The 26,168-nt window shown below is 30.8% G+C and overlaps 5 protein-coding genes across 5 annotated transcripts in view; 2 read left to right on the top strand and 3 right to left on the bottom strand.

Annotated features, from left to right (window-relative positions):
• Positions 1-342: 342 nt before the first annotated feature.
• LOC128392914 (phospholipid-transporting ATPase ABCA1-like) lies at positions 343-6,211 on the bottom strand. Its single transcript, XM_053353008.1, is given in 5 exon segments — positions 343-763; positions 766-1,320; positions 1,413-2,321; positions 2,385-2,541; positions 2,598-6,211. Coding segments are annotated over 5 exon segments (4,875 nt in total). The 5' UTR covers positions 5,763-6,211; the 3' UTR covers positions 343-674.
• Positions 6,212-8,160: 1,949 nt separating this feature from the next.
• Positions 8,161-8,972, top strand: LOC128393124 (60S ribosomal protein L21-like). Its single transcript, XM_053353254.1, has 2 exons — positions 8,161-8,315; positions 8,433-8,972. Exon 2 carries the CDS (start codon positions 8,433-8,435, stop codon positions 8,919-8,921), a length of 489 nt encoding a protein of 162 aa, XP_053209229.1. The 5' UTR covers positions 8,161-8,315; the 3' UTR covers positions 8,922-8,972.
• A 75-nt stretch (positions 8,973-9,047) lies between these two features.
• Positions 9,048-10,955, bottom strand: LOC128392981 (uncharacterized). Its single transcript, XM_053353080.1, has 2 exons — positions 10,108-10,955; positions 9,048-10,012 (listed from the first exon to the last, which is right to left on the bottom strand). Exons 1-2 carry the CDS (start codon positions 10,801-10,803, stop codon positions 9,077-9,079), a joined length of 1,632 nt encoding a protein of 543 aa, XP_053209055.1. The 5' UTR covers positions 10,804-10,955; the 3' UTR covers positions 9,048-9,076.
• Positions 10,956-11,133: 178 nt separating this feature from the next.
• On the top strand, positions 11,134-12,734 carry LOC128393067 (trans-1,2-dihydrobenzene-1,2-diol dehydrogenase-like). Its single transcript, XM_053353188.1, is given in 4 exon segments — positions 11,134-11,377; positions 11,455-11,983; positions 12,068-12,313; positions 12,316-12,734. Coding segments are annotated over 4 exon segments (1,014 nt in total). The 5' UTR covers positions 11,134-11,287; the 3' UTR covers positions 12,465-12,734.
• Positions 12,735-13,289: 555 nt separating this feature from the next.
• The window catches only part of LOC128392971 (putative thiamine transporter SLC35F3), a 31,107-nt gene continuing 18,228 nt past the window's right edge, over positions 13,290-26,168 (bottom strand). The window contains 7 exon segments of the mRNA XM_053353069.1: positions 13,290-14,103; positions 14,530-14,809; positions 14,877-15,002; positions 15,078-15,262; positions 15,265-15,296; positions 15,388-15,557; positions 16,083-16,360. Of these exon segments, the coding sequence (XP_053209044.1) occupies positions 13,856-14,103; positions 14,530-14,809; positions 14,877-15,002; positions 15,078-15,262; positions 15,265-15,296; positions 15,388-15,557; positions 16,083-16,360 (1,319 nt within the window). The 3' untranslated portion in view covers positions 13,290-13,855.

Here is a 26,168-nt window from a genome sequence, read left to right as displayed (position 1 = left end):
TCTCATTGAGACAATTTAAGACTAATTTTGTAATTGATTATTATTGGTCCACATCAATGATAAACAACAATCTCAAACCAATTTATAAATAAATTAAGATCATTTGGTAAGAACCATCAATAAGATCAAATCAATTAGATCCGCAATAAGTTTTTAGTTTTTCTCGAACTTAAATTGCGAAATTAAAGTTCAAAGTATCAGTTAATTGGAATAAGGATGAAAATATCGCACAAAGAAACTGAATGAGTAGCAATTAAAATCTATTTGGATTCAAAGTTCGAAGGGTTAAACTCAATCGATACATAGAAAAATGAATGTAAAATGATTAAGTCAATCTTCAGATAATATTAATAAATGAGTGTTTTTATTTTAATAATTGAGTTCGCATGAGACTTTGAATTGGACAATTCATGAGATTTCAAAATTTGGACGAGAATTTGATTAATGCATGTTGATTGAATTGATTAAAGGCTTGATCTTGTTTGGGAATTCAAAGTTATAAAATTAAAATGTCAGCATATGACTAGGCCAGAGAGATTAATAAATATAATAATAATTAGAGATTTGTAATTATAATCCTAATAGAAAAGTTAATTTAAATTGATTCGAGTGTTAATATTTCTATTATTAGATTGACGATGATCAATAATTGATGACTGATTGAGAGATGATGATCATGTGTTCTTAGCAAATGAGAGAAAAACTTGTTCCAATGTTGTTCCGGTTAATGTATAATCTTCAATTGGTAATTGTGACTTGCTGCTTCCATTTTCCTCAACATGTCTCCCCAACGAGATGAAGTATCGGTTATGTGATAATGTAAAATAGTCTGATGATTATCTCGAAGGTCACAACTTGGGAAATTATCGGAAATATAAGAGTTGATCTGTTCCACTTTCCCTGGATCTTTAATTGCTTCATGATTCATTTTAATTAACAGAGAAAATCCTTGACCAAACTTCTCTTTCAAATATTGAGCTGATCCAAGGCATCGTAATTTCCCTCGGGCCATTATACCGATTCGAGAGCAAAGAGCTTCACATTCGTCCATCGAATGACTGGTTAGTATAATTGATGAACCACTAAAGTCTCGAAGATAAACTAACGAAGACCAAATCTTACGACGAGCAACAGGATCGACACCGGTCGTTGGTTCATCGAGAAACATTAAATCAGGTTTACCAATTGATGCGATTGCTAATGAAAGTTTCCTTTTGTTTCCTCCACTTAGATGACAATTTAATGTACATTCGAATTTACTAAGATCGAGTGATTTTATCATGTAATCGACATTTTCTCGTATCTTATACTCAGGCATACCTGTCATATCAAAAGAAGAGAGTTATTACAATTAGTAATTTTCGGAACAATGAAATAAATCAAGTAAAGAATCAGAAACAAATCGTAATTACCTCTTAGTCTTGCAAAAAGAGCCAAAGTTTCCCGAGGATTAAGATTATTTAAAAGTGCATCGAATTGTGGACAATAACTGATCGATTTCTGGAACTTGTTTATATCATTACGAAGACTAATTTTTCGAATAAAAGCATCACCGGAAGTAACTAAAAGATCTCCAGTCAACATTCGAAAAGTGGTTGTTTTTCCTGCTCCATTTACTCCCAGTAAACCGAAACATTCTTTCTGTCGAACTGTAAAGTTCAAATTATCAACAGCTCGAAAAGATCGAAAATCTTTTGTCAAATTATAAACAATCAAAGAATCGGGATAACTTGGTTTCTTGAGTAAATCGTGAACACGATCTCTTTCAATTGCAACATCATCATCTTCTCTTGTAACTGGATGAGTTGTTTTTCCAAGAATAAAATTCAATAAAGTTTCGTACCAATAACCCAATTGATTCAGATTCATATCCAAAATGATGAGTAAAAAGAAGTAGATAAACGGAGCAATTGAGAGCATAATTGTGTGGTAATATACTCCGGTTTCGACATCAAAAGGGTTTGAGTAGATTTCGATTTCTTTATCGCTACAACAACTGGTAATACCGAATAGAGGAAATGTATCACATTTTTCGTTGTTTTCCGTACAATGGCGAAATAGAACTACTTTCGAATAAAGAATAGCCAGTGCTGTGGTCATCGTAAATGGAGGAAAAAGGAATCCAAGCATAACCTCCGAATAGGCAACTCCAAAGAAAAAGTTGAATAAGAAGAAAGTAACAGTTCCGACTAAAGAGGCGATGAGAGAAATCACAACGATAAATACAAATCCTCCATCAGAAGTTATTGGTAAATAGGTAAGTAAATAGGTCAAAGGAATTGACGAAAATCCAAACAGAAGGAGAAGTGAAAGTGTAGCAACTAAAGAAGAAAAAAATATTGGTTAGAATAAGGAAATTGAAAATTGTTACATGGAAACTTTACCAAAGAATTTGTGGTTCCAGAAGAAAAATGGATCAACATAACAAATCACCGAGAAAATTAGTATGGAAACAATTGAATGATAAATTATATCGAAAAAATAATGACTTGTCCAGAATAATAGGGTTTCGATTCCACTCATTCTTTGTATTAATGCAGCCTGAGGAAAAGAAAAATGAATTACTCAAACGATCTACAAGTTGGCTTACAATTTACCTTTGAATTATATTCATCAGATGGGAACAAAAAGTAAGATGAAGCGATGAAACAAATACCAAAGGGAGCGAAGATCGATACCAAGGCTACAACGATTGTGCTTTTCAAAATTTTGTCAGCAAAGTTTTTCGGAGGGACTGATTTATAAATTGTGGTCATTCTTGAGTAAATTTGACCTGTTCTCAAACGAACGAGAGCATTACTATAAGCATCGATTGATAATTGCAAACCAAGAACGGCTTTTGGATTATGCCAAAGTTTGATATTCCCTCTGATTTCAATGAGCCCAAACACATATTTACGGAGAAATGTCGCTCGATCTTCATTATTTTTAGTCAGATAATCCGAAAAACTTGACCATGATGAGTTGATTATTTTTGTTTCTATTCCCATTTCACGATTTATTTCAACGTAATTTCTGAGCAAAGGGGATAGGTTTTCCGTTGAATCTGTTAATATGACACTTTGTACATTTCCGTAAATTGATCGAGCATTGATCTCTATGAGTTCAGATTTCTCTTGATGGACAAGATCAAACACCTTAACAGCACCTAGAACAGAAAAGAAAGTGAAGCAAAAGCCCAAGATTGGAAGAAGGAAAGTGAAAATTAGAGTCTTTTTGTGTCTTTTGACGTGATGATAACGTTTGTAAACTAGTCCTTTGAAACGCTGAAGTGTCAAGGCCCATCCACTGAGAGCATTGTACGCAAAAATTTGATCGACGTTGAACATTGAATCGTCAGTACTAATGTTGATTGGATTTAGATCGTTGTTTGCCATAGAAACTCGTAGAAAAACATCTTCCAGGGTCGAAACATCAATACCATAGGTTATTATTCCGAGAGATTCTTTGTCCTCATCCAGCTGATCACAAAGATCCGGTAAATTACTTGCAGGAATTTGTCGAGAGTCTTCATTAGCTAATCGAATGACAATTTCTTCATTTGTATCATTAATTATTGCACAGTTTGGAAAGAAGGATTTGATTAGAGTATTTGTGTTCTCGAAATCGAAAGTGTCTGAGTTCTTAGCGATTCTCAATAAATAACCAGCACCCAGTTTATTTTTAAGGAACATTGGACTCCCTGAACATTTGATTTGACCTGAGTCCATGATAATAATACGATCACCGAGAGCATCGGCTTCTTCCATGAAATGAGTAGTTAATAAAATGGTGAGATTCTTTCTCATTTCCAACAAGAGATTCCAAATTTGTCTTCGTGATTCTGGATCAAGACCCGAAGTCGGTTCATCGAGAATAAGAATTTCTGAAGAAGTTGTAAGAGCGAGTGCTAATTGTAGTCGGCGTTTCATTCCACCTGAGAGCTTACATGCTAAAGTGTTTGTTTTTTCTTGTAAATTAACTCGAGAAATGTTGAGGGGAATCAATTGGCGTTTAACAGGTTCTTCTAATCCTCTGAGTCCAGCACAAAGATTTAAATTCTCAGTGACAGTCAATTCCTCGAAAAATAATGATGTTTGTGGACATAAAGCAAGAGCTCGTCGAGCAGCAATCACATGTTTACGAATATCGATTCCATTTATTAAAACAGTCCCAGACGTAGGAGGTAAAATACCGGTAATCATATTCATTGTAGTGGTTTTACCGGCACCATTATGACCCAGTAATACTGTTATTTGACCTTTCATTATCTCTAAGTTGATTCCGTTAACAACCATTGATCTAAAACCCAAAGAACCAAACGAACGGTGGAGATTTATACATCTAATATTTGCTTCAGATCGAAATGACATGGATTCATGAAGACCAGATTGATTTCGAGCTTCAATATCGATTATTTTAGTTTCATCTGTGTTATTATTCAAGAATTTATTGAAAATGAAATACCAGGGCTTATGAATTCCTGGTTGCCAGGGAAAAACTGCATCAAGATACCAAGTCAAAAATCCATAAATGAACCAGGAGATTAACATGAGGAGGAAAACATAACCCAATGGAATAGAGCCTTTGATTTGAGTTAACAAGTGGTTCCAGGCCGACCTGTTAGAATTTCCTAGAATAGCTAAGTCTTGCAATGAATAATATAATCCACCGTCAGGAAGTAAACAAGACCATGTTCTGACCGATACTAGAAGAAAAGACGAAACTGATGAATTCATACTGACAGCGATATAACCCAACAAAGATCTTAGTACAATTGCGACTAAAACAGCGATAACTGGTCTATTGATTACGGTCGAAAGGACAAAGGTTGACAAAATCACAGAAATACTGGTCATCAAGTAAAATATAAAGAATAGGCTTGGTGTCCAATTACCGAAAGGATGCACATCGGAAAAGTAAAATGCTGACGTGATTGTGATACCATGAAAAATAGAAATTGTAAAATAATTGATGAAATGTGATATCCAATATACGTTATTACTCATTCCCATGATGAGAAGAAACTCTTTCGAATTTGTTGACTTTTCTTTGACAATATGACGGATCATGATTGCGACCGTGAATAAGAACATGAATTCTATGAACGTAAAAGTTACAAAAAAGTCGATGTTTGATAATTTGGCCAACTCAGATTGTGATTGTGGAGGTTCAATTGTAGAAATATTCTCGGGTAATAATTCTTTGGTGTAGTTGAATTCAATTGGAGTAACTGAAGCCATCAAAAGGTTGATCGCTGCTTGTAATGAAAAGAAGTCGGAAATTGGTTGGTATGAGTCACTCCAAGGTTCATCGTAACCAAGACTAGGTGAGATGATTGAGTAATTGGCTCTCCGTAAATCAGCATCGAAAGAATGAAATGAAACACCAATTAACGTATTGAACAACTCTCCCCTTTTTAAAAGCTCTATTATCGTATTTTCATCAGGATATGACCGAACTTTAATCTCACAAGTGCTGGCGAGGTTATTCATAAACTCTATAATATCTGATCTTTCAGGAGTAAACAAAGCTATATCTCCAACTAAACGGCAAAGAAATTTGGCCTCGGTGGGACTGACAGTTGACGCTACTTGAGGAACCACTTTGATTTCTTGGGTTGAATTTTCATTTAGCTGAGTAGATTTTAAGCTGCTTAGCATAATACATGTTAACAATAGAGGCAAAAACAACTCCAATATTGTTAAAACCCAGTGTCTTCGACGGATGAGCCAATCTTTCACGAAAAGAGCTTTTAACTGTTTCAAATGTAAAGATGACATTTCTCTAGTTTACTTTTTTGAACGAGAGTAAATAAAATTGAATTAGTTATACATGTAAGTTGAAAATAAGATTAACGTGTTTCATTTGATGAGAGACAAAGATCCAAAGCTTAATTTCGTAACAGCAAAAGGGATAATGATTAATACTGAAGTTGATAATTCTTGTAACTAGAATTGAAATTGTCAGAAAAAAAAAATTAAGGCTTTGGTTAATTACATTGGTCAATATTGGATTTATAAGGAAAACAGTCTAGATGAAAATGGACGGAAACATTGAAAGAATGAGTTGATGGCCAACTAGACACAGAGAGTCTTCTGATCATTGTAATTAATTAATTGATTTAACACAATAAAATTAACGATTAAGATGGTTTGTAACATACAAAATGATCAAATATTAACTCAGGTGATGAGTAATATCCTGGCATCCAAAGGAATCAAATAAACAAACAAAAAGTAACTAAGAGATACTACAGTCAGACCTCTCATATTTTAACAAAACGGGTAGGTAAATCCAGTAGATGTCACTAGTCTATGAAGAGATGTGATTGGCTGAAATTGATTGAGAATATGTGTTATTTAATTTCCCATGGAAAAAGATTGAGGACAAACCTAAAACCCAATAGATGGAGCGATTTTGTTAAAATATGAAATTTTTTATCGCTCCTGATAAACTTTAATTTAATTAACTCTACCTGTGAATTTAAAATTTAATTTCATGTTATTATTGTTTATCTTGTCACACGGATCAAGTTGGTACCGAAATCACGATAGTTCAACAGTTACTTCAGTTGTTTTTTGTTACTCTTAAAACTGAGACTCTTATTGCGTCGTAATAACTTCAACCATTTTTGTTCTCTTGGTAAGTTTTGTTGGTAATTTGATACAACTTTCTTTTCTCTAACTCATACTTTAAACTTTATACTTTAAACTTTATACTTTAAATACAGTTAAACAAATTGATTAAAACATTTATAATCAAAATAATTGTTTTCACATCTTAAAAGATTTAAATTCTAATTTTATTTTCTCCCTTTCTTTGTATCATACCTAATGAGTTAAACTTATTTGGACCTCATCTCCACTTCCACCTCAACCCTTGGTACTTATTTACAATCATCAAATTGGACCTTTGGACAATCAAACTAACCACCAGTCAATTAATATAATTTGTAAATTTTCTTTTGTTTTTACCTAATAATTTGTAAACCAAATCTATTGTAATTACCTCCCTGAAGTTGTCTGGAACAACTTTCCTCCCCAGGAGGAGCTACAGCACATAAACTGTAGTTAGAATGTTAAATCATTGCACCCACCAGGGTGTTACAAATAAATGAAAGTGTTAAAATATGAGAGGTCTGACTGTACATTTAATTCGAACAAGTGTCTCCATCTAGTATCTGGAAAAAGAAATGAAAACATCGAGAGTAAATTCAAATTTAAATTTTCAATTGAACATCGACTTTGAAAAAGCCGATCACCAGAACAAACCTCCTGACTTTCGATAGAATTTGATTGTATGATTGATGAACCACTATCTTAAGATCTTCCTTGACCATTTCCCAATCTATGGGCACATCAATTGACCGGTGAAGATGCTTTTCAACAACATTGAATTGGATTAAAGTTTCGCCATTTATTTCGGGATGAGATTTTAAACTTTCATAAGTATTCAAAAAAAAGAAAGTGGAATTAAAACTTTCATCAGAAGTGAGACATTTTTCTTGAATAAATTACCGATCTGAAATGGGCTCGAAGAAAGATCACCAAATAAAATGGACTCCGAAGCTTAGCCGATGCAAGCGAGTTAGTGAGCTTTCTGAAGTATCAGTCGAAAGCTCGACAACTCAGTTGATCATATAGTGATCCAGTCACTGGCTGTTAAAAGTTGATCGATTCTCAAATGGTTCTAATCAATCATGATTAGATTTAATCTCTCACTAAAAGTGCTTTTAACTGTTTAACTCTGGTTTACTTTTTAAACGAGAGTAAATAAAATTGAATTAGTTATACATTTAAGTTGAAAATAAGATTAACGTGTTTCATTTGATGAGACAAAGATCCAAAGCTTAATCTCGTAACATCAAAATGATAATAATTAATACTCAAGAAAATTTGATTATTCTTATGACTAGAATTGAAATTATCAGAAAAAATTAAGGCTTCGGTTAATTTGATTGGATTTAAAAGGAAAACAGTCTAGATGACAAATGGACGAAAACATTGAAAGAATAAGTTGATGGCCCACACAGAGAGTCATCTAATCATTGTAATTAGAAGATAATCAAATATTTCATGTAATTAAAGTAGAAATTTAACTGTTGATTAACAATCAATATTCATCTTCATTTATCGAGAATTAAAAATTTGAATTAATTTTTCTCCAAAAATTCGACTCATAGCGACATCTATAGTTGAGAGAATTAACTTTTTCCATTTTATTCTTTTCCGTTTCCGATTGGATTTTGTGTTTTTGTTACTTTACATTTTCTGGCTTAACAAATTGTGTTTTGTTTTAATTACTGTTAATTTAATAATTGATTAAATTCAAAGGTGAGTTTTAGTTGTGATTTAATTTCTATCAGCAGGTTAATCACTTTGTTTGGTTGTTTTTTGTTCTTTGTGTTTAATTTTTGTTCTATTGGATATTTTTTCTTCTCTTCTTTATAGATGACTAACACTAAGGGTTATCGCCGTGGTACCAGGTACACTTTTGCCCGTAAATTCAGAAGGCGAGGAGCTGAACATCTTTCAACCTTTTTGAAGGTTTACAAGCGAGGTGACATTGTCGATATCAAAGGTAATGGTGCTTTCCACAAGGGAATGCCTTTCAAATTTTACCATGGGAAAACTGGACGTGTTTTCAATGTAACTCAACATGCTCTTGGTGTGGTTGTTAACAAGCGAGTTCGCAATCGAATTATCCCTAAAAAGATTAACATTAGGATTGAACATGTTTCTCATTCCAAGTGTCGACAAGATTTTCTAACACGTGTTAAGGAAAACGAGGAACTCAAAAAGTTCGCCAAGGAAAAAGGAGTTAAACGACCAAACCTTAAGCGACAACCGATTGGACCCAGAGAAGGACATTTTGTTAGGGTCACTCGTGTAAACAAGCCTGTCAGTTTATCTCCATTAGCTTATGAGTTGGTTGCTTAATTAATTATTAAACTAAACATCTAAATAATAATAAACCACTTGTCAAAACTATCTGTTAATCATTGCACTCTCCATGATTTAATTTTCCATTAAGCCAAAGTGGAAGAAAAGTTGAGATTTGATTAATTAGATTAATGAAAATGAAAAATTTATATTTATAATTCAAGAATCTCGATACAATATTTATCATGTTTTACACCATTATACATTTGATTGATAGATAATTTCGTCTTAGATGTTAATAGATCATCTAATAGATTTGATATTGTTTGACATTTTTCCAATGATTCGTCCATTAATTGTAATTTATTTCCTAATTTTTTAAGAGTATTTTTAATCACATCAGTCCTTGTGAATAGTAACAATTTTAAACACGCATCCAGTATAACGATTAACCAATCGATAATATAACCATTATCAATAGAAAGCATTTCAATTAGAATATCACTTATTTGAATAAATTGATCGACCGTAAGGTTTGCTGATTTAACAACGTTTACCATAAATTGATGATTAAATGGTCGAGAGATAATTGTATCTAATATTTGCTTGGACGAATCATCCAATGGTGAGAAACACTTTGACTTAAGAATAGTTGCTAAAGCGGAAAAAATGGCCTTTTCGGATAATAGTTCACCAGATTTGGGTAATAGCTTTTTTAGATCATTGAGAGAAATATTTTCATTCAATGATGATGATGTTAATTTGATGTCGGTTGATGAATCGAGGAAAATGTGATCTGGTGAAGAAGAAGCTTTTCTTTTGAGAGGACTGGTGGTTGAGGTTATGTTTAAGGTTGTTGATTCTCTGGCAAGTAAATTTTTGCCCATCACACTGGCCAATGATGCCGGTTTGATCTCATATTGAATGGACAACATTGCTTTACGACTGGCGATGAAAATATTGCCATTTGATTGTGATATGAAATCAGCAAGTGGTTCAATTTCAAGGGAAAGCTGGCTGGTGATCACCTTATATTTAAGGTTGATTATCTTCAGTGTATATGATTGGTCTTCTTTTACGACAACAGCTAAAGTGTCTTCTTCCGGTAAACATAAGGCACTAACCACTGAACAATTGTAAAGAGTTATCTGTGAGTGAGTGAGAGAGAGAGAGAGAGAGAGAGAGAGAGAGAGATGTGATTAATTTGATGATCTCAATAATTAGCGTGGAAAAAAATTCTTACCAATTGTTGTTCTCCTTCTACCAATAGAAGATTAATTTGTCCAGTTTCAGTTAAACCAATTGGTTGACCATTTTTCCTCATAGTAAGACATTTGTACTGTTGTTTAACAGTATACTTGGCCTCCAATTCACCTTTTTCTTCAGCTAAATTGGCCTTAATCATATAGAGCTTATTGAAACAGTTTTGGGTTTTGGTTAAAAGTGCAACCCAAGAAAATTCCGGACTGAATTGATTGATGATAGTTTTAAGAATCTCCTCATTCTTTGGAATGATATCTGGTCCAGTGGTTTTACCTTTGTCACCAATCACCCAGCTCAAGGGTCGAATATAACCATTTTTAAATAGTACCAAAGACTCTTTAATAGGATTGGTAATCAAACAGTGAACCAACTTTCCCAATTTAATCTGGATAAGATCATCTTCCGAATCACATTTAAACAAAGCTACTTTCAACTGTTTAACAGCAATAAATTTCTCATTCACGTGGTCATATATAAAGGGCGAAACCAGTGGATCTAATTCTGAGAAAGTCCAACATTTAGTGGGCAGGCAAGTGTTTAGATCGTAAAGAACAGCAAGATGTTTACTTTCACTGAGAATTATTTTATCTGATCCATAAGGTGTAACACATGGAGATACAAAGGTAAATGGATCAATGAAAGTTCTTATAGTTGCAACATCTCCAAAAGAGGCCATTGGAGGAAAAGAAAAGAAAAGAGAAAGAAAACCAAAAAGAATATGAAAAAGAAGAGGAAGAAATTATACAAAACTTCAACAGCCAATTTAAGAATTAGAAAAACTGAACAAAAATAATCAACAATTAATTAGAAACGAATGAAAAATTGATTAATTTGAGAGACGAAAATAAAAAATAATTTGAGTTAAAAACGTGATACAAGTTAACATGTGATGAGAAATCATCGTTTCCATGGTAACGTCATCGATACTTTTTATCGATTCATCGACGTGTCGCTTGTTTTGTAGACAATTAACTTTTTTGATTAACTAATCATTCCAACCACCTGTTTGGTAGATTCTGGAATATCTTAGATTCGTTATCATTATCTCCATGTATTTAAGAGTGAAGATTATTCTCTGCTCTCTGAGAATCAGTTGAAGTCTTAACCTGTGAGATTAAATTGTTTCTAATTTTTTTTCTTCTTCTTTCCGATTAAACAAAATGACCACCAAGTGGGGAATCTTAAGCGCTGGTTTAATCTCTCACGATTTTACCGTTTGTGTCCGTAGTTTAAACCCAAAGGAACATCAGGTAAAGTCTTTAGGAAAAGTGGCCATGGAAATTTTGACGATTACCTTTTAATTTGATTATCTTGTTGATTTTAACAGGTAGTTGCTGTTGCTGCTCGTAACCTTGAAGATGCCAAGAAATTTGCTTCCACTCACAATATCGCCCGAGCTTATGGTTCCTATGAAGAGCTTGCCAAAGATCCTGAAGTCCAGGTTGTTTACATAGGAACTGTTATGTCCCATCATTTGTGGACTGGAAGACTCATGCTAGAGGCTGGTAAACATGTTCTCATGGAAAAATCAATCACCATGACTGTGAAAGGAACGAAAGAGTTGATCGCTCTCGCTAAATCCAAAAATTTGTTCTTAATGGAAGCAATTTGGTCTCGATTTAATCCTGCCTATGCTTTAGTTATGGATAAAATTAAATCAAAGGCGATTGGTGATATTGTCTCGGTCAATGCAACTTTTGGCTATGATTTAACCAAAGTTGAAAGGTTAACCAAAAAAGCTTCTGGTGGTGGAACCGTTCTTGATCTCGGTGTTTACACAATTAATGTCATCCAAATGTGTATTGGTAACAAGAAACCAACACAAATAATGGCAACCGGACATCTCAATGAAGATGGTCAGTTTGTCAACTATTTCTCTCAATATTTCTACAATTTAAAAGAAACAATTAATATTCAATTGAATCCATTTCCATTGATAGGTATCGATGAGTCAATCTCCGTTGCTTTCAAATATTCTGATGGTCAAGTAGCCTCTATGTCCAATACTATTCGAGGACAAATGTCCAATGAAGCTCACATTATTGGTACCAAAGGAATTCTGAAAATATTATCTCCTTTCTGGTGTCCAACAAAAGTGGTCATGTTAACTGGTGAAAATCTTTCCACGGAGGAAAACTTTGAATTCCAAGTTCCCGAAACTGTTGCAAGTTACAATTTCGCCAACAGCGGCTTTTGACCTTTGAAGCTCAACATGTCCACGAATGTTTGGTCAAAGGTCTAACCGAAAGTCCAATTTTACCACTCGACGATATATTAACCATTCGTGAAATTAGTGATGAGATTCTCAAACAAGTCGGAGTAGATTTTGTTGAATGAATCTAATCTAAAAAAACTCTGGAATTAACTGATTATCTTTACCTTTATATCAATTCTCAACTGGGGGTAACTATCCAATTAACTATTTGAACGTTTTTTTCTCCTTCATTAATTATAATCTGCACTTAATGAAGATTAAATTGTCTCAACTAATCTTTTAAAACACTAATTAACTAATGACTATTTAACAGAGATTCACAATCTCACTACTTTTTAAAACTAAAAATTTTCCAAAAATCTAATTCATTAACAATCTCAGTAACAATCTAATCAATTACTTGCCTTGGATGGAATTAATCACAAACAGATCTTAATTAAGTTTAATTTCTCTTTCACCTTTTACGATAAATTTAAACATTTCCATGCAATTAACTAATTGTTTGGTTTATATTTTTGTTTCCACTTAAAGAGAAAAAGTTTCTCAAATAAAATGATTCTCGATTGTAATCATATAATTAGATTTTAATCATAATTTAATCACAGGATTGTAGCAATTTAAAAATGAGCAGTTATTGGTTATTATTATTAACCACTTCTAATAACAATTAATTATTATTATATAATCATAATAATTAATATAAATACACTTTGACTTTTAGTTGATTCTTACAATACTACTAATTGTGGTAAGAAAACTTAATTTAATCAAATTTAAGAAACAAAAAGGTAAATACAATTATAATTAATATTATTTGATTGCCATCAGTGATATATTTATAATTAATTAATCATTTGCAATTAAGCAAAGAGCAGAAAAATAAATATTTGTAACAATTAACCAATAGCAAATTTATTTTATAACAATCTAATTGTGATTGTCAAGAGTACTACCAATTAAACTTATAATATTATATTAATAATAACAATAAACCACAATTTATTGATTGTAACTAAAACACAAAACCATAATATTAAATAAACCGAAATTGATTACAATCAATTAACTAACATAATAGGTAATCAATTGATAACAATTGGGGATAATAACAAAACAAAATAGAAAATAAAATTAGTTAATTGTGCCAACAGGATTAGATTGTTAATGACAATCAATGAGCAAAATAATGAAAAATTGAAAATTAAATTGCATTAGCATTGATTGTGTCATTGATTCCATGTGATGATTACCAAAAATGATTGATTATTGCGAGTTGATTTAAATTTGATTCAGCAATTAAATGTTGATTCAATTATGAACAAGGGACAACATTTGTATACAAGTTTCGTTATCGGTGTTGTTTTTTTTTCGGGTCTCAGGATAGTCCGTTTCGGCTTCCGTAACAATCAATGATAAGGTAATTTGATTGTTGACGATGTCGATGATGAAGATGATAATCGTTTACCATTAGCAGCTGATTGATTGTAATCACTATTATTACCTTTAATCATCATCATTTGACTCTTCCGCTCGGTGTTCTTAGTCGTGACAGTTGAGCCGTCGTTGTATCCTGGACCCTTGATCCGTTTTTTTTCAATTGTTCATTTCGTTTCCATTTAGCTAATCGTGACCTCAGTATATTGGCCAAATATTGATTCCAATTGTCGGGTAATAAGACAATTATAAAACCAAACATAATTAACAAGATACCTCCAAGTTTCATCTCCTTGAAACTGACCTTGTAAATTGTAGCATCGATCACTGAAACAGCAAACAATTAACACCAATCATTAATTCATATAATAGATTCAATTCATTTCCAATCAATTATAACTTGAAATACTTTTTATTTTCATCATCATTGTTTTTCATGATGAATTACTCATATTATTTATCCGATTATTATTATTGGTTAATCATTAATTCATCAATCGGATTATGATTATTGTATCATAATGTTTTTTTGATTGATTCACTTTTATATTGATTAAATCATTGATTAAGTTTTCTAACATGATTGATTATTTGGTGATAACCAAACAACTAAATATTAATATTAATATTAATCACAGATGAATGTTGAAAAGTATGAGTTGTTCATGATTGGATTTCACCATGGAAACTATCAAATTAATCAATGATAACCAATAGATAATTGGTTAATTATGATGATCTTTGGCCACTTACCAGCTGAAAAAGGTATTGCAAATAAAAGCCCGAGGGTGAGAAACATTTCATAAGTCCAACAGAGACCAAAGCTTCCCAATAGGTTAGCATTTAAACTTAAGGCTGCTGCCCCTGAAAGCGGAAGCCAGGGAATTTGTGACCAGGACATCACTTCCGCCCCAGTGAAATAAAGCAACAATACCATGGGCCAGATAAGAAAGGCATTCATAAAACCCACCAGAGTGAAAAATAGTGAAGTTTGAGCGAAAGTGGTATAACCTAAGGTTCGTTTGTAAAAAACCTTCCGAAAGAAAATGAAACAATCAATCAATTGTACCCAGATAATAATCGAACTAACAATTAATTACCTTGTAAATTGCTGCAGCACAACAAGCAATCATCGCAATTAAAACATTGGAAAGAGTCGTTCGGTTAACACCATCCATATAAGCCAACAAGGCAGTTCCAGTGTTACAAAGTATGAACCCAACGATCTGATCATGAACAAAGTGACGATAGACAATTAACTCTTGATGATTAGATGAAAATTAAGAGAAATTGAAACTTACCCTGATTCCAACAAACTGCTGATGAAGTACAACCCATGAAAGTAAATAGACAAAGGAAACGGAACAAGCAAAAAGAGCCACGACAACCGTAGTGTCCAATTTTCGAATGGTATAAATTAGAAGATAATTAGATAGAATCCATAGAATACAGAATAAGCCACATCGAGTGAAAAATTGTAATAAAGAAAACCTCTTTCCATGAATTGTTGAATAGATTCACTGAATTAATATAAAGAAAAACATTAATGAACCCATAGAACACAAACAATTAGCCAACAATCAGTTAATCGAATTGAACCTTTCAACTTACACAATCATCTTCTTGGTTGATGTTTTATCTTTATTGAAACAACAGACTTTGAATGAAGCAAATATCGGTAGGAAAAGTACGTTCCAGAGAGACGCGTACCAGGCCATGAAAAACGGAGCATCGAACGTCGATTCAATTGGATTAACATTTTTATTCCGTGCTAATTGTAACTGTAATCACAAAATCAAATTCGAAACAAAATTGATCAGATAAAACTTGTATTTCTATCAAAGGGATATTGTCATCTCATCTATTGATTTGAAACGAAAATCTTCTCATATTATCATGAAATAATCGTTAAAAATCATGGAATGGTTAAGTTAATCATTCTGTTATTATGGTGACGTTCTTGGTGTATTTTTATGAGCTTCATGAGAAAGAAAATCTTATATTCATAAAGTTTATCATCTCAAGTGATGGTAAATCAGTTAAACCTGAATTATCGATCCACTTTAATTCAGAATCAATGATAATCAATAGCAAACACTCACATTGCCCTGAATCTGACTGAACTTTTCATGGAATCGTTTCCTCTCTCTCTCTCTCTACTTAATTGTATCTCTTTTCTGTGTTTCCATTTGCATGTAATCATTTAAATTGGGAACTTGAAACAAGAAAAACTCTTATTATTAACAAGAAGAATAAATTTCTGTCAATTATCAACAAACAATCAGTAAAAAAAATGAAACTTTTACCTTATCACTTTCTTTGGAAGGACTAATTGTTGCAGTTTCATTATTAAGGTGATTAACTAGACGATTGTGATTATCAGTATTGCTGGGATGGGTGCTGGTAATGGTCGCACTTCGTGCCGATCCTCGTTCATAACAAAGTCGAATCAGGTGAAAAGTGCCAACCCATGAAAACGATATGATCAAGGTTAATAATATTCCTCGACTCCATTTTCGAGCTCGATTTGAACACTTATTGGGATTATCATTCGCTTCCTCTTCCGTAGTTGAATTATGATCACCTAATGAGATTAAAAATTAAGAAACAACAATTAACACTTTTCCTTGAATGTTTACTTTACAAACTACAATATAATTTAATTTAGCAAAAAGTGACAGTTAAATTAAATTGTTTGCCAAGGTTGAAATGAATTGAGAAAAACTTTATCATGAAAAATAATCTCATCAGATAATAACCTTGACATTCTGGTTGAATTTTGAATCCACAATCGGGAATTGAAAGTGACAATAATAACCTCATATGATATTAACTAAACAATTCACAATTCATATTGTATAATATTAACAATTAGATTGTTCAATTTTCATCAGATTTTTGATTCAATTTACATTATTAAGAAAAAAAAGTTCAATATGAAAACTTTTTCCAAAATTTTTTCCATTTAATTATTAATATGAACTGATGAAGATTGTTCACTTTTCCAACCAATAATTAATTTCTATCTGATTAATAACGATAATCAATCATTAATTTTCACGATGGAAAAGCGATTATATCAATAATGATTTATCGTTACCAATTATTGGTCAGCAATTTGTTTCCAAGACTAATCTGATTCTCAGATCTGATTACAAATGAGACTCAGAATAAATCATTTCCATTTCTAATCAAACATGATAATATATTACATTTGTATTGTTATCGTATGATAATCATGATAGTATATCATTGATAATGATTATAATAAATTCAGTGTTTACTTAATTCAGTTGATTGTACTCCATAAACAATTCACAATTATAACGAGACAAACAAACGAGATTAATAATTTGTGTTATGATATTTGTTGAATTAAAACTAATCATAACAATTAATCTTCTACCAGCAATTAGTCAGTTAGTTATCATGAAATCGCTTGAAATTTATCAAACAAATTTGAAGAATGAATTTCATTCAATTCGTTGATTGTGTTCAACAATTTAAACACACTAATTGAGTCTTAATTGTGGTTAAGTTAAATTAAAATGTTGATAATCTTACTTTGACATTCAAGGTGAGCTAATCCGTAAGTAAACATGATTTGATTGATCGATTGATTAAGATGATTGTTGTCTAATTTCAGCAATTAAATAAACTAATATTGGAAGTGAATAGTTATTGTGATGGGTTAATTTACACAGAGAAACAATTAGTCCAAGTGATTGATTGTTTATTGGAAGACAATTATGATTAGAAAACTTGTAAGTAAACTAATCATTATCTTGGAAGATTCAAATTGACAAACAATTGATTTTTTGGACACAAAAATTAACTTTGATTGGAAACAATCATTATATTTGATTCTACAATTGATCAGATTAGATGTCAAGATGATAATGATGATTGATCCATAAAGAGCTGATTATTTTGATAATGGACACTGATTATTATTAACATGACCAATTTACTATTCAAAGTGACCATCAGATTGGTTCATTTGTGTTCATCAATTATTTAAATCAAATGAAGTGACAATTTAACGATAATCAGGATGATATAAAAGGCTCAATTTCAACACAATGTCATGTGTGTCTCATGTTGTGGTTCATGGAGATGAGAAAGATGAACAATTGAATATTTTTCTCTCTCATCATCTTTCAATTTCTTATGAATATAAACAAAGTTTAACTGATGAGAAGAAGATGAGTATCAATTATAATTAATTATTAGCACTATTTTATTGGAACTATGAGCCAAGGGTAATTAGATGATGAAGATAATGATGATTGGGATAACATGATGTTGGAAACAGAATGAAAACAATTCTAATAACAAAAATTCACAGATATGAAGTTATACAAGAAGAGATGAGATGATGAGATAGATGATGGAAAAAAGAGAGAATCGAGCAAAATATTAATAAAATAGAATTCGGGATGAAAATGATGAAGATGAAATGAAAGGAGAGAATCAGGATGATAATGGTAAACCTTTTCTACTTTACTGAGGAAAAAAAGAGTTGGAAGATTCAGCTGAGAGTGATAACATGGTTCCAATGAGGGTGGATGAGGATGAGAAATATTTTGTACTAAAATATTATCGATCGTTAGTACGATTTTCACGCAAGAGCGTAGAGAAGATAGAATCAAACACGAACGTTAAGTTGGAAAAGGAAATCGAAAGAAGAGAAAAGAGAGAGAGAAAAGTCAAAGAGGAGTGAGAGAGATGGAAGCAGATGAGAGAGAGAGAGAGAGAGAGAGAGAGAGTCTCTTTTTCTGAACATTCCATGGGCTTCGCAGTTGATTCCTACTTTCACTTATATTATATTCACTTTTTATCTGAAAAAGAATTTTTTTTTCGCCATTAACATGGAAAACTATTGGAAATCATTTATATATTGGCAACAATAAGAGGAGAGAAACGGAATGATAAAAGATGAAGTAAAAAAGTCATGATGATTTAAATGATAACCATGAAAGAACGGAAACTAATATATAACATTTAGATTGTCAATCGTTTGATTGTTTCGATAATTTATTATAAGGTCTTGACCAACAATCAATTTTATTTCAATGAGATGATAAAACTAAATGGTTCCTTTTTCTAGTTCTCTTGGTCAGTGAAACTTAGTGAATATCAGAAAACAACAACACGATAGTTGGATATTGATTTTTAACTCCCTTCAATTGGCTTAATCATGGAATCGACTTCTGAAAATGATGGAATTATTTTTCTCAATTGCAATTCTTTTAACTTTCTTTCTATTACTTTACTTTATTTTTTTCCACCATGATGATCTCTATCATGTAAGCTTCTTTACTGAACAAAATACACCCATGACTTGGATCTCAGAATTAATGGAAAACAACAAATTAGCACTGAAACTTTTCAGTCTTTTTAACCTCATTCTGGTGAAATTTCCTGTAGCATTACATCATAAATTGTTTCGTAGTATTTGTTTTAAAAATAGTTACAATCAATAAATTGATAATCTATGATATTGTCGAACAAGTAAAAAGGTCTCTTGATAATATTAGTTGAATTTCAATGGACTTATTGAAAGGTTCATGAAGGATTTGGAACATTACTGAAAGGAGAATGAAAAGTTGACAGAAAAAAATATATTCACTTGAAATTCAATCGACAAAAATTGACAGAAATCAGTGTCAAATTTTGGTGCCGACATTAACATAGGAAATTAATTTCTTACTATTATATTGATAATCATTTTCTGTCCATGAGGTTGAATTCATATTTGGATGAGTTCGTCATTTTCAAAGTAGTATTATTATTATTCTGGATTGAAAAAATTTCCACCATGAAAGTGGCAGAGATAATGGATGCTTGGAATTGAGAATAATTTACTTTGGGAGAACTTTTTTCTCTTCTTTTTTACCTCAATCATTATGTTCTGAGTTGGAAAAATACGGAATTCCATTACGAATATAATGTTCTTTGGATTTATCATGATACCAGGAATTCATTTAGATTTGATATTCTGAATACATTTGACTGAAATTAGTTATTTAATCGAAAAATGTAAAATCCATTCTCATCAGTTTCATTATTTTCTAATTCATTTGGATATCGAAAAGAACTTTTTTAAAATTAATATAATTCTACTATTAGAATTGTCTATCCCTTTGAATGTTTATCGATTAACATTTTTTTCATCATGTTGGTTAACTAGTTTGACAGAATTTGTTTGGCACTTTGGTTATCAGTTTTTTATAGATTGAATATCGAATAACCTGAATTATCTTCAGATTTTGGATAAGAACCTTTTCTTTCAAGAATTTATTGATTTTATCATTAAGATTAAAACAATTTCCTTATTCGTTAGATGTAAAAAGCAGAGTTCAAAAGTTTAAAGATATAAAAAGAATAAGTTCTCTCACGAAAAGCCCAGAAGAGAATGGAAAATATTATCCAGAATTTCATCAACTGTAACTTGGAAAAACAAAAGAAAATCAATTCAATTTTGATAATAAAGAGAAGAAAAAAAGTTCCAATCAAAAATCATTTCCACTCATTCAGAATAATCGTTTTATTTTCATTATAATATTTTGATTATAAAAAAAAACACACCAAATGATTGATGATCTAAATAGGAACGAAAACTCATTTAGATAAAAACAAAAAAAAAATGCTCGAAATGCTAAAAACTACAGTGAAAATAAACCAACGAAAATGATGATAAACAAATTCCAGGATTTTTCTGTTCGCTGTCTCCATCTATCCACATCGAGTGGAAATAAACTGTTGATTTCTCTCCATTGATAATAACCTTTTGACTATTTCTTTTTGAATGGAAATTATATTTCTCTAAGTAAATAATCAAATCAATCATCTAATTTAACTTTACTGTTATTCTGCAAAAGGTTCTATTGCAAGTTCAACCATGAATTAATGATTTACCATGTTAAAGGAAAAAGGGAAACGCTTTTATCGCTTCCGTTTGATTGGAATGATTTAAATAAATTGGTTTACATTACTTTAACGAGAAGATGAATCGTTTATATATATTAAAACAACGAGAGATCAATTTAAGTGTAATAATCATAACAAAAAAGTTCTGGACAGTAATGAATATTAACTATTCTGAGTAAAGTTTCAACACGAAAACTCAGATACCTTTCAATTGAATTAATATTATTACATGTCCAAAGTTGTGACGGATTATCATTATTAGTATTATGATGATGGTTATCATCATCATCATCATCATCATCATCATCAACTGACAAGTATATCTCCTTGAAAATGTTAAATAATCCGGAATGAAATATTCAGCGTGAACATATTGAATAATTCAAGCAAATAAGAGCTGAAAAAATGTTAATAACTTTCAATTATAATATTACAAAGTAATTTGTGAATTATTTTGGAACCACATTCAAACCAATCAACATAATCTAATCAACTAAATCATGGTAAACTTTTCATCAACTAATTAACTTTTTCCATCATCAGACTTAAATTGATCGCTATGGAATTAAAAAAATTTACTAATCAAAATTAACTAAATCTTTAATCATGAACATGAACAGCAAGAGCATTCTGTATATATCATGTGAATACAAAGTGTCCCATTGAGAATTGATTAGATAGACAAAACAATTAAATGAAATTAACTCGAAAAAAAATCAACAATTGTAATATTAATACTTCAACTGAGTTTTTTTTATAGATTAATATTGAATCAATATCGATAATCAATTGATAATTTATCCAACATTAATTCCATGTGTATGTTAATTGTTATTAGTGTTGTGGGAATTTAATTGGTCTCTATTTTGTAGTAAACTGTTAATCTAAACAGAAGCAAATTAACCTGATCATTTGATTTGCCATTGAAAACGTGATGCAAATCATAGTGAAAAGTTATTAAAGTGTAACAAAAGGTTAACAATCCAATTAACTATAAGAGGATGTTAATCATCATTAAATTGCGATAAAAGTCAACAGCAATTAACTAAATCAAACTGTTACCAAATGAAGATAACAAGTCCCCTGGAATGAAGGTAAAAATTGTGAGCAAACTTTGATTCTGGTCAAACAAACTGACCAGATTATTTTGTCCTTTTTCACTTTTGATATAATCTCAAATTGAATGTTCATGTATCCAGAATACCATGAAAATCCTCATTTGAAGTTACGATTCAGTTTCCAGATCAAATTGTCAGAATTGAGAGCAAAAAATTCTCTTTTCTTTTCAAAGGTAAGAAAGGAAAAAAAAAGTTCATCATTCTGATCATGATTCCAGGATCAAGATGAAAACATGATAATGATAATATCTTACATTGAAAAACCTAAAGTAAATTGATGTCATAACCCTCAGTGAATCCTCATGTGTCTCCTCATGAGAAATCAAGACAATCTGAACAAAATTCTGGAAATGAAATGTTTTCAGGTTTTTCTGTGAAGAAAAAAAAATCAATTCCATTTTTAATATATCACCAGGAGGGAAAATTTTCCCACCATGAGAGTTGATCCTTTCACTCTTGTCTTTTCCCATTATTAGGCAAATATTAACTCACTCGAAACATTAATTAAACTAATTCCTCTCTTTATAATCATCCAAGAATCAGTTAATTATTCAATTATTCAATTATCTTCAATTCAAACCCAAACTATTACAATAACAACCATATAATCATCATGGAGGCAAAAATGATAAAAAATTCAGGTTGACAACAAGATTACCTGTCATTTACAACTGTGTTCAATTATCATCATCATCATATTGTCATGGTAATGTCAAGGAAACTATGAAATTAACACAAAAAACAAACACATTCAATTAATTTAATCACAATTAAGAGTCACCATTGTAAATATTATAAGAACCGAAAATCAGATTTGTTATTAATCAGTTGTAAGATTTTTTCCCCCAAGTTAATTATGATTTAAGTTGCAACACTTTGGTGATTAACTTGATTGCCTAACTTGTCATCATGAAAAGTTAATTATAATCATCACCCTGGGTCTCATTAATCATTATCACAAGTTTATTAATTTAGTTCAAATATTTATCACTTTTTTACATCGATCGATAGTTTTTTTCAATATCATCATTTTAAAAGTTTTTAAGTTTCAAAGTTTAGTTAATCAGTGAACATCATGATTACCTTGATGATTTTAATGGTAACAATTTAACCTTATTCAGGTAAAAAAGGTACCAAATTAGTGATTATAATGATTTCCCAGAACTTTACATGTTGGTATTTGTTTCCTTTCATGATAAAATCAAGAAAAATGAGAAGAAAATAAAAAATTCTGAATAAATCAGATGGAAATTCAGATTATCATGATTTTTATCATCTTCTTGTTGAGTTAATTTTTGATTATTTCACCGAGATTCAATTCAGTTATCTACTAATTGAAATTACCAATGGTTTACTCATTAATGATACAAAAGGATATGAATTAGAAACCATAACAAACATGATAAATGAATAATAATGAAGAAGCAAAATGAAACAAAAACAAAAGTTCTGGTTAATGTTGAATAATAAAACCAGAACTCAAAGATAATAATCATAATGGAAACAAATAAACCAAAATTAGATAATCAACAGAAAGAAAGTAAATATTACATAAATCACTACAATTAACTTGATACATGTATCATTAAAGATTTCAGTTTAATCAGTTGCATGTAATCCATTAAGGTGGCCTTTAATTACCCGTTGATGGTGAGAGGAAAGTAATAAAATGAATAATTAAACAATTAACCAATATCATACTCGAACACACCCAAAGTTAATCAAAAGTATAACAAAGTTTTAGATTTTCACTAATAAGCAAAAGCTTAGTACTGATATTCAAGAAGTACCATGGATTGATTGTTGGGAAGAAAAGTTTTCAAATGAAGAATCGAAAAAGTTTTCGAAAATTTTCTTTTATCGAAACAATTTACCTGATAGTGAATTTGAACATTGATTAGTAACATCATCGACCAGAACATATTTCAATTCCTGGGATGGCATTCGCTTGAGTCGGGAATTAGCACTGAAGGTGTGGTGGTGGAGGTGATGGTGGGAATCATTGAGTTCGAGTATAACGGTTTTAGGTGAATCCATGAATGATTAGCTATTCGAGTTGGAAACATGTCCAACTAATATTATCGCTCGATTATTGTAACTTTAAAACGTAATCATTATGAGAAATTATAATGATTAAGATTCAATTTAATGAAGTTCAATTTTACTTCATACACAAGGTAAAGATGCTGATGATGATGTTGATTGTTCAGATGTTCATTGTGTTCATATTGATTCACAAACTTTAATAATTATACTTGGTAAGTTTTTCCTTCAATCGATTTTATTTTCTTTCGAATTTTTTGGTTCAGAACTTTTTTCATTGCAATATTCATGTTTTTATCATGAAGATATGAGAATAAGGGGGAATATTTTCCAACTCACCGTTTATCGAGTTCTAAATGAACTGTTCTATTTACGATCGAAACAAAACTTACACTGACAGACTCTTCTTTTTTTACTCTTCATCTTTTCATCATCATGTTTTATTTTCTCCTCCTCTTTATCTTCTTCTTCTACTTTTTCGCTTCCTTTAGTTTTCCTTTGATGATTTTACTTCCCACCTACTCCCTTTATCGTCATCATCATCATCTCTCTCTCTCTCTTCTTCCTCCCTGTTTACCTCACTCACTTTTTTTCAAAACACTTAATGTAACCAAGACGATAATTAAGATGATGAAGTTTTCTGTTGTTGATGATAAGACATTGAGAACAATGAAATTGAAGATTCACTTGTTTGAATAACAACGATAACAAAAAATTAGCAATAGATTTATGGTTGACCATTGGCTATTATTTTCCTTGGACGATCATCTTTCTGGTAGCAATATGATCACATTATAATTTCATAAAGATATAAATAATAGGTAATTTTATTTATTACCGTTATTAGTTTGATGCTGGTCAAACAAGAAGACTAAAGTTAATAATATTAAAATGAATCTAACTGACCAATACTCATGAGTATGAATTGAATTTACTCACTGAGTCACATGATGGTCAGTATGATGATTGTTATGATGATAAAAATGATTAAAATAACATCAAAATTGATATTTCTTGTTAATCTATTTCGGTTTTTATTCACTTATGATTTATTGATTGTCCATGAAAAACAAAATCAATCTAATCGTTAACAATTTAGCTAATCAATTGGTCTAACGGTAAATCATTTCTGTTTTACATTAATAGTTGTTGATTGATTTTTTTTTACAAATACAATCAACCTAATTGAACAAAAAATCAATGATATTTTAAAATTCATTTACACCCAGTTAATGATTAGTTAATGATTAGCTTTTAGTTATCAAATCTACTAACCAGAATTATAATTTTGAAACACATTCACTGAGATTATAATTTAAATTACTAATTAACTTAATTACTGGAAGTTCATGAATAATTATTATATTGCAATCAGAAACTGCGCTAAACTCATGATCGTTCAAAGTATTAATAATTAACTAATTGTTGGAAATTCAAATATGGTATCGCCATCTAATAGGCACTTAGAAAACTACTAAATTGTTGCTAAATTGTTGATGATCAATACGAATCAAATCCCATAGATGGCAACTCATGATTAAAACAATCAATCTGATTCTGATCAGAATCAATTTAATCATGAGCCAACTGAATATACTCAAATACCATGTTAAAGTACATGGAAAAGTATTTACAAATTACTGATCATCAATTATAAACAATTAGCAAGTTCAATCTGAAAGTATTTACATGAAAAATTAATTAATCTTAATAGATGTACAATATTATATAAGAGAAATTAAATTTTAATATGTTCAGTGAGTTCAATTCGTTAAACAATTAGTAGCATCACAATTAAAGTAACTCAACAATCTCAAGTTAGATTCAGATTATTATTGTTATTATTATTTGTTCAGTGTGATTTAACAATCAAATTGAACTTAAATTGTTCAGTCAATCATGATTGAAATGATGATCAATTTGAAGGGTTTAAATGTGTCAAAATTTACAGACAATTAGATTGATCATCAAAAGAATCAAATGAATCAAAATTTATCCAATATAATAAAACATGAATGGTGATTCTGATTACTGATCATGAATAGCTGATAATATATAATAGATTGACATTTGAAATGAAATGATGAATAGAAATGATTAAATCGCCTGAGGTGAAAAGCTTCAAATTTTGATTGTCAATTGAAATACAATCAAGATCAACATTGATAACATAATAAAAGAAGCATATTTTTAACAACAATCAACTTGTCAAATATAATACAAATCAATATGTTGATCATAAATGATAAAAATCTAAATTTCAATTCTGAGATTTCATCCTGATGCAAAATAATCACA

This window comes from Panonychus citri, unplaced genomic scaffold (genome assembly GCF_014898815.1).
Source record: "Panonychus citri isolate SS breed McGregor unplaced genomic scaffold, ASM1489881v1 Contig00011, whole genome shotgun sequence".
In the NCBI taxonomy this organism is placed as follows: domain Eukaryota; kingdom Metazoa; phylum Arthropoda; class Arachnida; order Trombidiformes; family Tetranychidae; genus Panonychus; species Panonychus citri.
Note: the sequence above shows the minus strand (reverse complement) of the source record. Positions and strands in the feature narration are given on the sequence as shown.

Coding starts and splice junctions, on each gene's coding strand:
- LOC128392981 (XM_053353080.1), bottom strand. CDS start 10,803: ATGGCCTCTTTTGGAGATGTTGCAACTATAAGAACTTTCATTGATCCA. Junction 10,013..10,107: donor TAGAAGGAGAACAACAATTG/GTAAGAATTTTT, acceptor ACTCACTCACAG/ATAACTCTTTACAATTGTTC.
- LOC128393124 (XM_053353254.1), top strand. CDS start 8,433: ATGACTAACACTAAGGGTTATCGCCGTGGTACCAGGTACACTTTTGCC.